General features: G+C 45.5%; 2 protein-coding genes across 3 annotated transcripts in view; one reads left to right on the top strand and one right to left on the bottom strand.

Moving 5' to 3' along the window:
• DOCK1 (dedicator of cytokinesis 1) overlaps window positions 1–12493 on the top strand; it is a 586118-nt gene that overhangs the window by 210100 nt on the left and 363525 nt on the right. For both annotated transcript variants that reach the window (XM_043984307.1, XM_043984306.1), the window contains exon 27: window positions 79–174. In XM_043984307.1, coding sequence (XP_043840242.1) covers window positions 79–174 — 96 coding nt within the window. The remainder of the gene's footprint in view (window positions 1–78; window positions 175–12493) is intronic.
• Window positions 8223–12493, bottom strand: part of INSYN2A (inhibitory synaptic factor 2A) — an 80986-nt gene continuing 76715 nt past the window's right edge. The window contains exon 4 of the mRNA XM_043984308.1: window positions 8223–10199. Coding sequence (XP_043840243.1) covers window positions 10016–10199 — 184 coding nt within the window. The 3' untranslated portion in view covers window positions 8223–10015. The remainder of the gene's footprint in view (window positions 10200–12493) is intronic.

The following is a 12493-nucleotide window of genomic DNA, read 5'->3' as shown; positions in this document are numbered from 1 at the left end:
TCATAACAAATATCAGGGCTAGAATTTTAATGATAGTCTTTTGGGTTTGATTGTCATTGCCATATGATTCTTCTCCAGGGACCCACGCAGCGACACGTCCAGCTCATTATGGAGAAGTTGCTTCGGACAGTGAACCGGACTGTCATCTCCATGGGACGGGATTCCGAGCTCATTGTGAGTGGTTACTGATGTCAGCTGTGTGTGTGTGTATGTGTGATGCTGTTGATGAATGTGGCTATTTCTCCATAATTTAAATCTTAATCACAGTAAATGAATTTGATGTTTTTATGGTCACTGTTGTATCAGAAGCTTAGGGGTGTTGGTTTGTTGTTTATCTGTGACTCAAATTTGGAATGCAAATGGCTGAATTAAAACTGTGACCCAGATAAAATTGCCGGTGGAGGCTGGACTTTCTCAAATGCCCAGTCGGAGATCGCACCTATTGTCCATCTGGCTGAACTCGTCCTCCCGGCACCCCACCTTAGCTGCTGCCCATTGGGGAGTGTCGTGGCAGCCCTAGGCTGGCTGAAACTGATGACGTTCCCCAGAGGAGGAAGGAGCAGGCGTCTTAGCTCCCCTCGGAGGCTGCTTCGTGATGAGCAATTTCAAAGACCAACCTGATCCTTCAGTTGCACAGACGTAGAATCAAAATCAGATGCTACGTTTGGCTCTTTTTCATCTTAGTAAAAAGTAACTCATTTTAGTGTATGCCACACTCTCCCCTCCCCCCTGTGTCTTTTCTTTTCTCTTTTAATGTACCAAGCACAATCTGGGGGGAAATTTGACTGATGGAAGATTTGATTTCAAAGGAATTTTGGGACAGGACAAGTATTTTCTCTTACAGCATGAATGGGCCATGTGTCATATGTCAATGCGCCAGATTTATTTCGGGATTTGGGAAAGCGGTTCTGTGAGTTTTCCAATCGTTTTTGTCGCTTTTCCTGTGAAAGTAGATCTTCCTTACTCCTACTTCTCTCCTGTTGTTATTCTTTTCTCTGGTGCAAAAGTGAGTTTTCTGTCATAAAATAAAGAGGAAACTGAGCCAGCCCCAGGATGAAGCCGGGGCCTCTTCTGTATGTCTTGATGGCCACTGCTTTGGAATGGTTTCATGTGTATGGCAGCTCCTGTTTCTGCTCCTGGAACCCTCGATACCTCACTATTACCCTGGGTTCAAGAACTCATTCACGTGGGAATAACCTTCCTTGGGTGCATTCAGAGGTTCCTATCCTGTGCATTTCTTTCCCATGTTCTCACCTGTGTAGTGGGGGGTGTTTTATGTTATGGTCTCTCTCTCTCTTTTTTTTTTTTTTGCCAGTCAATGAGGGTTAAGTGACTTGCCCAGGGTCACATGAAATCTATTTTCAGATTCTAAAATGTGGATGTATACTAAATGATAACATTTCCACCTGTGTTTGTAGGAGACATAGAGAAGGGGAAACAGTCACTGGACCAATTCCAGAGAGGCCCATTCACTGTGACTTAGAATCCTTAAACCATAAGGAGTTTTGACCAAATACTGGCCAACATCTCGGGAAGGATGGCTTAAAATTTAGTGAAGGTACGAGCTTTTGTTATGAGCCAGGCACTGTGATGGGCTGCAGGCTTAGAGCCGGAAGGGACTTTAGAAGCAGGAGAGTCCAAGCCTTCCATGTTACAGATGAAGAAACTGAGTCTAGGAGATGGTCACTGATGGGTCACATTAATAACAACAGTCAACATGTGTTAAACTCTTCATAGGTTGTTTCATCTGACCCTGTGAGTTTGATGCCGTGATTATTACCCTTATAACCAGATGAGTTGGTTACAAATAGTTTTCTCATTTTACAGTTGAGGAAACATACTGAGTGAGGTTCACACAGTTAACAGGCATCAATGTGAGATTTGAACTCAGATCCACTTGACTACAAGTCTATTCACTTTGCCACGTTGCTGCCACAGAAGCTCCAGAACCAAGATGCTTTTAGGGAGAGAGGCAGGAACCAGACTGGCTAGGAGATGTGGATTGGAAAGCCCTGGAAAGCGTCAGCTGAAAATATCCCTGAATCCTGTTCCTCAGACATCTTTCCAGTTGGTGCCAGTATTGAAGCCAGCTCCGGTCGAATTGTATCAAATCACCTTGCTTTCCCTAGGCCTCCTGGAAGGAATGGGAGCAGAGTCCTATAAACAGACCACTCTCCATTTATTTAATGCAGGGCCATAGCATCCACCTGGTTTTCAAAGGACACGGACAGCACCTCTCTGCACTCAGCCAGTGATGCTGCAAAGTGAGGTAGAGGCTCTGCCTTTGTTTAGTATGCATCCCTACACTCCCTGTGAGCATCCTGGGATCAGGATTCCTGCATTAATTGCCTTTTATGTCAGTGTTGTTGCATCGAGAATTAGATTAGGGATAGAACGGAGAAGGCATTGACAAGGTGGTGGACTTCGGCAAGGAGGTAGGGAAGAACGAAGCAGGGCAAACAGGCAGGGTCAAGGGCGGTCACACCTTCCTGCTGGCTCAGGCCTGCACGAGGGAGAAGCTTTATAGTGGAGAGACCCTTGATCAGTGTGTGTTTGCAGAACACCTGGGCACAAAACTCCCAGGCATCAGCACAAGGCTGGGCTTCATGATTTAACTGGCAAAACTCCTCTTAGGAGGTTGCTCATTTCATTCTCTTAATTGCAGCAATATAATAAGAAGAGAAATTAATTGGGCAGGCTGCCTTGGGTGGGTGGGGCACATTTCTGTTTCCTTCCTGGTCTGCCTTAATGCCAGTGCCTCCCCTTTATTGATTATTGGCAGGTTATTGCTTCTGTCTTAGTTGGACGGTGTTGTTGGCATGTTGTGCCCCCCCCCATAGCATGAGCTCTTTGAGAACAGAGAAAGGGACTAGTGTTGACTTTCCTTGTCCCTAGTGCTTAACCTCGTGCCTGACACATAGTAGGCATTTTCTGGATGCTTGTGGACTTGAGTTAACTTTTTAAACGATGGATTGTGGAGGAGTGAGGCCATCTCCATCTCTGGCAGGCTGGCGTGTCGTGGAGAACATCATGCTGCTTTTAGGCCATTTCTCTGCCTGTCCTCCCCTCCCTCCCCTCCCCTCTTTTCCTTTCTGCCTCCTCCTCTTCCTCTCTCTCCTTTTCTTTCCTTCCCTCCTTTCTCTTCCCCTCCTCCTTCTCTTCTTTTCTCTCCCTTGGCGCCCCTCCCCCTCCCTCTTACCTTTGTCCTGGCCCTGCGCATACATAACAGTGTCTGAGACCCCTGAGTGCTGCTGTCCTGCCCTCTGCAGCATGGCTTTTCCCCCAGGGAGGGGCTGACAGAACTCCTCTTCAGCAGAAGGCTGGCAGTCACCTTGCCTTGCCTGTGAAAGGGTCATGGTGTTTGTATATTTAGCCGCTGCAGCTTTATCCCTTAGGAGAGGTAGGGGAAGCTGCTCTTGCCACAAAGGTGACTAGGTGACGACCTGGCTTCAGGGACACTCTTAGAGCAGGTTAGATTGGAAGAAGAGGGAATTCGTGTCTCATGCCAGAAGACTTGGTGAGCTCCCTGAGCTGGGGGCTGAGGGGTGGGGGTGGGGGTTCTTTCCCTTTTCTAACCACAGGATTTATTTAGAGATGGGGGCCGTGTCTTGTCTCATGTTGCCTAGGCCTGGGTTTGATCATCTGTGTTTCTTGTGTCCTCTATTCATGGAGATGTGTGTGGGGATCTGTAAGGAGCTGTGGCTTTGTCTTCCTGGATGCCCTTCAGAGGCCTCTAGGCCTCACATGCCAGGAGTCGCCAGCCTGAGGATCACCTGCCAACGGACTGGTGATGAATGTTATTCCTGAGGATTGGTGAAGTTGCATCTTGGGTACCCAACCAAGTGCTTGTTCTTAGGACTTTTTCCAGTGTGATCTGAGCCTTTCTGCAGCTTGGAATCCACTGGCAAAACTTTGGAGGGCCCAGGGTCACTTCCATGATGAGATGAGCCAAAAGAGGGAGGACTTTGAGGGTGACAATTAGTGAGCAGGTAAAGCAAAAAATATGGTGGAAAATGGAACACTGAACATCTCAAAAATGAGCTTTGGTCTCTTTGAACTCGTCTCTCCCTGAAGGAAAGTAGGAGTTATTAAAGAGAGAATATATGTGTATATATACACACACATATGTATCTATAGGCAAACAATAGGTTAAGTGACTTGCCCAGGGTCACACAGCAAGTGTTTGAGGTCAAATTTGAACTCAGGAAGATGGTGCTCAATGTGCTATGATGCCACCTAGCTGCTCCATATATAAATACACACGCACACACACACATATGTACATACATGTATATGTGTGTATGTATATATGTATATAAAACGCAGAAGATATATTTGTTTTGTACAGCCTCCCAGACATGCAAAACAGGGTTCCAATACACAACTATAACACTGAAAAAAAATGGTTGGCCCCATGAAAGAATATAAATTATTAAAAGTTACTTCTAAGCTTCCATTAAGAGTGATGGGGAATCTCTTCAATTCTCACAGACCCTCCTGAAGGAGCTGTGTTTTCAGAGCATTCATCCTGTGAGGTGTTTACATTGAAACAGATTCTTATTTTCAAAGCCAGGCCACTATATTTAACGTGAAATAATCTTTTAAAATATCCAAAGTTCAAAGCCATTTTTATATTTTTGGTGATGAATGAGTCATTTTTCTTACTTTGCTCTAACCAGCACTAAAAAGGGTAACTTTTCTCCAATTTTCTTTTTTGAAAGAGAACATTGCCTGCCTTGTAGTGTCCTTCTCCTTCCCCTTGTTTGGCTACTGATTTTTTTTCTGGATTTTTTGCTTTCCTTGACAGGAATTTTTTCGGTTGGTCCATGAGTTCTTCTCTTTTGACTCATAGCAAAGGAAAAACTATTTATCTGGAGTAGAAAACTGGAAGACAGTGATCTCCTGGAGAGCAGGGACTGGCTTTTACTTTTCTTTGTACCACCAGTCCCCTGACGCACAGTAGGCAGTGAAGAAATATTTATTTACTGACTGGCATGGTTTTGTATTAAGGATCTGAAGTACTTTATCACTCATTCTAAAGAATTCTTTATGAATTCTTTCATGACCATTTCTAACATTAGGTTTTATGCTGTACCTTATAGAATGAATGAATGCATGAATGAGTAACTGAGTTAATGGGAGAAGGTAGGTGTGTATGATTAGGATATGACATTATTACCAGAGAATGCAACATCAAGGATGTGTTAAGGTGTCCAAACACAAAAGGAAGATCAGTGATAAGGAGGCAGCTCCCTCCACTGGTGTTCCTGTCGTGGGTGTAGGAGGAAGGCCCCTAGAGCACCAGTGCAGGGGGTTCATGGGAAGACATGACTATGAGTGCCACAGACTGAATTTGCTTGGACATCCCACATTGTCCCTTATTAGAGACTCCCTGGATAGACCAAATTTGGCAAACAGATCTGGCATATATCATAGCCATGTCCAGGAAAACAAGTTAGGTTCTTGGGAACCAAGTGGCCTCATGTGTGCCCTGGTCCCAATCAAGGGGTTCTTTGTTTACTGACACAAAGAGAGTCATGTTTCTGTCTGAATCATCTTCCATATGGAGAGACTTTGCTCAACTGACTCTGCTATAATTGAGATGTTTTACCTGTGGACCCAAAGGCCCCGCCTCACCCCAAGGATGCTTGAAGTCTTCTGCTTTTATTCCTTGAGGGAAGAGAGGAGCAAGGCAATGTGGTGAGTCTTTGCAGTTGTAATCGTGGGCATTTGTCCTAATGGTGTCATTTGTGCCATTGAAAACATTTCTGCATGAGTCCTTCATGCATGAATTATCCCTGTGTTCCTGAATGGGAATTATAGGGCCTGACACCCACAGACCTTGGGCCGTGAAGCCAGTCCTGGCCCTATTAGACACTAACGCCTTGTTTTAACCACTGGAGACATTGGGTGGGTGAGTCTAACCTGAAATTTGACCTTCACAGTAAGAGTCTAGACCTCATAGGAGCTGGTCCTTCAAGGTTGTGAAGTTGTTTTGAGCTCTACCTCCACTCCCCCCCGCCCCCCACCTTGGTCCTCTCTGTTAGCTCACTTGGGGGTGGAGCTGCCAATAACCAGGGAACTGGGAAGTGGTTTAAAGGATGAAGCCTCAGAGGAGAGGAGGGAGGAAGATGAGCTAATGAAAGAAAAGGCATTATAATTAAGCTGTTGGACTATTGTTAAGGACTGGGGATACAAAAGTACTGAGGACTGCTCTTGATGAACTGAAGAAGCATGAACTTTAGGCTGAGCTTAGAGCTAGTGCCCAGTGGGTTCATTTTGGCTCATTGGTAGCTAATCACATTCACTTCTTTTGGTCTAGAGTTCCAGACGTGGATGGGTGGATTGATTTAGCCTTTCTAGTTAGGGGACTCCCAAAGGTCCAGGCTACAGGGGCACAGGAATGCTGTGGCTATAGAAGTGTCCACTATTGTGTTGTCACTTTAATTCAACAAGCACTTATTAAATCCCTACTGTGTACAAGCTGGAGATCTAAAGGCACCAAGGGAACAGTCCCTGGCCTCTAAGAAACTGACTGCTGGGCAAAGCTACTTTTGGAATCTGCTCCTCTCCTCATGGGCCGAGCTAGGGGAGGGGAGCCACTTGATCCACTTCCGCCTCTGCGAGTAGGCCCCAGCTTGCCTCCGGAAGGTTAACCTCATGCTAGGGGAAATAGTTCAAGGGAAGGCCCGTGCCATCTTTTAGCATCTCTTCTAGATGTTTACAAAGGATGGATAGTTCTGATTGGCTCCTGGCTTCCCATTCTGTACAGAGGAAGGAGGGCAAGGGGCAGGTGGGGTGGTGGGGGGTGGTGGGGGAGGGGGTGTCTTTGGCACTTCTCTGAGGGCCTAGGATGGAAAACCAGTCTCCAGACCTTTTAAAACAGGGCCTTCACTGATTGCATCCATGTTCTGGCCAATTCAAGGCTGTTGGATTTTCCTTAAATATGTGCCATTTTGTTCCCAGATTGTACGCAATGCGATGAAGGAAGCATTTTCTTTATTCCACCCCTTGGACGGTGTGAGTAATCTAGTTCTGCAGGGACATCATTATTGGCAGCTCCCTGGGTAAGGAAAGGTCACCTTTCCTTGAAAGTCACAGCAATGGGTCATTGTTAATTAACTAATCTGTTTCTAGAGAAGAAAAGAACTGATTAGCAACTCATATAAAAATAGTAATTTTAGAATCCTTTTAAAATGAAATTTGTTCTACTTTAATCCAGATTTGTTTTCAGTGAAGGTCTTGGGCAATGGCTCTCTACCATGATTCCCCACTGAGACAGGCTAGTGTCTGTCTGTCTGCCTGCCTGCCTGCCTCTCAGTCTGCCTTTGTCTGCCTGTCTCTCAGTCTGTCTGCCTGCCTGTATGCCTATCTGTCTGTCTGTAGCAAGTTGGGAAGCTGCTTGGCAGGCCCACAGTGCGCTCTGTCGGCTCGGACCTTGGACTCCCTCTGGCAGCCATGACCTTCCCTCGGGCTGCTTTGGCACCTCGTGTTTGCATGTCAGGTTTCATTTTGCTCTCCAGAAAGCTGCCAGCATCCCAATCCTTGCACCCGAGATAGTTGGAAGTCTTCAGACAGAAGGTGGGCCAGCTTGTTCAAAACATTTTTATAACTTTAATTAGAAACTGTAGAAAATACAGGAAACACATTATTCCCCCACATGAAACAATCGGGCTTCCTTCCTGGCCCAGGGTGACCTTTCTTGCTCCTTTTCTCTCATAAAAATACTTTTGAATATAGTTTACTTATGTACAAAGATTGTTAGCCCTCACGCAGTTTTACCATCGAGGTGAGTTGATCATTAAAGCCCCAGAGTCCAGGTGGGCTGCGTGGCGTCTCACTGAGCACTGGCGACTCATTTTCCTTATGAACGCTTTTCCAGTCAAGCGCTGGCATGCTCGCCTCAATGCCTGTGTAGACTGAAAATACTTAGAACTCAAACGAGTTTAATGTGGAATGAGGAGGGAGCAGGACCCAAATTTGAAACAGGAGGCCAAGCTCCTTGTAAGGATGCTCACTACTCCTTTCCTTCTCTTCCCTTTCCTCTCCTCTCCTCTCCTCTCCTCTCCTCTCCTCTCCTCTCCTCTCCTCTCCTCTCCTCTCCTCTCCTCTCCTCTCCTCTCCTCTCCTCTCCTCTCCTCTCCTCTCCTCTCCTCTCCTCTCCTCTCCTCTCCTCTCCTCTCCTCTCCTCTCCTCTCCTCTTCCTCCTCCTCCTTCTCCTTTTCCTTCCTGTTTTTGTTTCCTCCCTTCTTTCCTCCACCTCCCGCCTCTCTCTGTCTCTGTCTCTCTCTCTTTCCTTCCTTCATTCTTCTCTCCCTTCCTTCCAACTTTTTTTTCTATCTGTGCTCCAGTAGTACTAAGGATCCATGGCATCCCAACCATTGTTACTCCCTCTACTGATGCAGATTACAAGCCCCTAAGACTTAGTTGAGGAGCTGTATGAATTGCTGAGCCTATAAAAATTCTTCACTCTCCAACCAACCTGGTAACAAACCTTAGCTAAGTTGTTGCTCAGCTACAAGACATACCATCCTTCACTGGGACCTTACTTGAACATGTAAAGGCAGAGGAATTCACATTGGAGCCCTGGCTTAGCTCCAGGAGCTGACGGAGCCAGGGCCTGGAAAGGACGCACGTTGGTTGTGTGAGCAGCACACTGTTCACTAGTATTTCAAGTGTACAAAAAGGAGAAAGGAGATCCCTAGTTTCTGTTATGATAAGTGAGTTTGACAGACAAGAGTTAGTGACAACTTGGAGATTTGGCGGTTATAAAAAGAGAGCCGTAAAGGTGCAAAGAATGAGTGAAAAAATAAAGAAGATTTCCATTGTTGTGTGTAACCAAGAAAGGATTCCAAGTGTCTTTGTTTATTTAAAAAATACCTAAAAACTTTTGATTCACAGCTTTTCCTAAGGATGTCAGGGAGTACAGCTTTCTACTAGGTTAAGTGGCGATGATGTTTGTCCGTTGAGGCCGCTAAGCTAAAATGCACTGTGTTTCTCTTTGAGATGGTCAGGTCATCAATAGTTGTTACAAAGCTTAACAAATTATATAAAACCTCTGGCTGCTTTTCCATTGGCATACAGTATATCTGAAGAGGGAGCCTACAAAAACGTTTTCAGCCGAGGCAACAGAATGCCCACGATGCCTCAGAAACCGTGGCCTTCATTGTCTGGTTTTCAGGTTCTTGCCAGAATTGATTATTTGTCCTTTGGGTACCAAAAAGATTAAAAATGAGATCTAAGAAAGCTTGGTGTCCCATAGCTTTGACCCTGTCAACTTTCAGTGATTAAAGGCATGTCCTGACTTTGGGCGATTCGTGGCTGCTTGCCAATTGGGAAATGAGCAGTAAACATGGCGTCGGTCTGGAGGTGAAGAAGATGCTCAACAAGAGGTGTTGACGAGACACAGAGATGGGATCGCTTGGCTTAACTCTACAGCACATGAAGGCAAATATACACAGAGTCACATTTTAGAGAGATTCATGGTCTCTGACCACTTGAAAAAAATTGTGCTTTCTCCAGAATTTTGTGTGCTGAAAATTGCACTCACCCCCTGCTTGTTTGCAAAATTAAATGTACAAATGAAGTCCCGTGCAAACGTAAGGCTTGCTTTTTTCTTCTTATTAGTATTTCAGAAAAATAAAGGCTGGAAACTAAGTGTGAGTTTCTCTGCTGTGTCCAGAAGGGTGACCTGCCCACCATTACTGGAGCAGGTCTGGGGAACTGGGGAAGGGTTTTGCTTATCCGTCATCTTTGACCATGTATGTTTCGCTTCCCATTTCCCATCACACAGCAGTGAACTACAAACAGATGTGGGCAAGGTCTGAAGTTAATCCCTTGCCTCCATTTCATTATCTGTTAAGTAAAAAGGCCTTTTTGGTAAGCGTGGTGAGAGATGGATGTTGCCCCAACGACAGCACTGTTCAATTGATTCGGAACCTTTGAAGAAAGGGATAACTCAATTCCAGTGTGTTTTCAAGATGGCGGCCTTCAGACTCCCGATTCCATGGTTTTGTTAAAGGAACCAGAGTCTCCATCTTCCATGCTTTTTGGATTCAGTTTTGGATTTTTGCTTGGGAGTGGAGGAGTAGGTCTCCGGAGAGTAAGGCAAGGGTGCAACCTGAGTTTCCTCAATGGGATGAAGTTTTCTCAGAACTGGCTGGAGCTTGTCCTCTTGCTGCTTAAAATCCAGTTCCACACTAAAAAGTGAAAGAGAGGGAGAGGTTGAGTGCTGAGTCACATCTACACTAGACAGTGGTCAGGACAGCGTGAGCTAATGAAGCCCTTGGAGGTTCAGAGGGATGCTTTGTGTGTTGGGGCCCCAAAAGACTTTTTTCCAAACATTTTCATGGTTAGCCATCCACACTGCAGAAGGGAATGGGGAATAATTTCATTGGGCTGGACCTTAATTGGCTATATGCTTTGATTTCTTCCCCTTATAGATTCAGTGGGGTGTTCTTTAAGGAACTGAAATAGATTTGAGGGAAAAAGTTAAGCTGTGAGTGAAAGAGTCAGATCTCCCCTCACCACCCCTCCTCCATCCATATCCACACACACCCACATTCAAATACTTTCTCTCTCTGTGTGTCTGTCTTTCTGTCTCTTTCCCCCTATCAGAACGTGAAATTCTTGATAATCGGAGTAAAATGAGACAGCAGAAAGCAAATACTTTAAAAAACCAGAAGCTGTCTAGGGTAACAGGTCATGTGACACACTTTCCACTCATTGTCTCACTTGGGCTGGCTGACCATCCTCTGACCAAGGTCATTCAGGTAATGTTTCCTCCATGGAAAGAGGAAGGAGCCGAGGCTTGCTTGGGTCCTGGTCACACAGCTGCCACAGGTCACCAGGGAGATACAAATCTAGTCAGCATGCCCTTAGCCCAGTGCTTTTTTTCTCACACCCACTGCTTTTCAAAGGAATTCCTTTGACCCTTGTATGGGAACCAAATGAGAAAATGTCAGCTGCATAATAAGAAAGCACTTATCAGCATCACAGCATCATCTCTCCAGCCCTGCAATGTAAATGAATCAAAATATACTCTTAATATCTGGTTCCTAAACAGAGATGGGACAGAGCTGTATTTCTTGGTCTGGTAATTAGGTGAAATGATCTCTTTATTTCCCCTTTGAAATATTCTCCTGTTATGATAGAGAAACAATGTCATCACGATGGGGACAAATTTAACGTTCTATACTCTCCTCCTTGAAAATCTTTCTGCCTCCCAGCCCAAGCCCCAGTTATGAGCATGGCGTTATTTATAGTGTTTATTTCCATATCCCAAACTCTGGGCTACAGCAGAAGCCACTGAACCCAGAATTTGGGAGCCTTCACCTTTGCTCCTTTCTCCCTCCACACACCCTTTCCTTGTGGTTAGAATGTAATATCTGCTAGGAGACGGATTGTTTCCTCCCTCGTCTCTGCATCTGCGTTGCCTAATACTGTGTAACACACAGCAGATGTGCTCATATTTGTGTTTTGCAAAGAATCATCTGTGGACCTGCTGTTTCCGATATTAGACTGCAAGTTCTTTGGGGTCCGGGGCATTTTTCTTATTGTCTCTCTATCCCTATCACTGCACACTGTGTCTAGCAGACACTAGTCACTTAAGAAATACCTGTTAGTTTTTTCTTAAAATAGATGGTTATGACTTGGCAGGTACTTTGTGTTGATTTATCTGTGCAGATGTTTGACATCCCTCTCACCCCATGCAATAGACTCTTGGTTTCTCAAGGTCAGTTAGTGACTTTTTTGTATTCTCTGGAGGGGGCGCGGGGTGGTGGGGTGGTGCAAGGGTGCTTAACACAGTGCCCGGCACATGACAAGGCTTTGAAATGATGCTCACTGAATTCAGATGGCTTCACTGCCCCTCCCAGGAACCTTCTGAGAGAGGGTCTCTAAGGACGTATTGAGTGTGATCATCATGATTGACTCACTTGCCCAATTTGACTCTCTGTAAAGTGTTTTAAACAGGGTTGCTCTCTCCACAGAAATCAACTGTAATCGTGACTGCTTGAGACGTATGAAAGCTGATGAAAGCCTGTCTAGTCACATCAGAGTATCCAGCCTCCACTGTAACTGCGTCCTCTGCTTTGGACAAGTAGGGGGATGGGGACAGGGGTAGGGGTGACCTAGACCCACAAGAGCTCCACTCTCACATGCCCTGTGGGGCCAAAGGTGATGCCCAGCCTCTCCAGCTCATCCTCATTTGCTGTCATGTTTCTAAGCAATGATGATGGAAGACTTTGGCCTTATGGTTAGGATGCCACTGTCACTGCCTGTCTTCTTTAGGAGATCAAAAGAACTCAGTTTTAAAAAGCCAAATTGCTATTGGAACGTGATCTGAGGCTGGGCTGCTCAATCAAGTCAGAAATAACAGGTTACAAAAATTCTTAGCCTTTACCTCCTCTGGTGGAGTGACGTGCCTGCTGCCTCTTGGTACAGCTGGATCACACTAGGATTTTTATAAGCATTATCACCTATCGCACTTCAC

The sequence above is a fragment of the Dromiciops gliroides genome, chromosome 2, assembly GCF_019393635.1.
Source record: "Dromiciops gliroides isolate mDroGli1 chromosome 2, mDroGli1.pri, whole genome shotgun sequence".
Lineage (NCBI taxonomy): Eukaryota > Metazoa > Chordata > Mammalia > Microbiotheria > Microbiotheriidae > Dromiciops > Dromiciops gliroides.
This window is presented reverse-complemented; position numbering and strand designations above follow the sequence as displayed.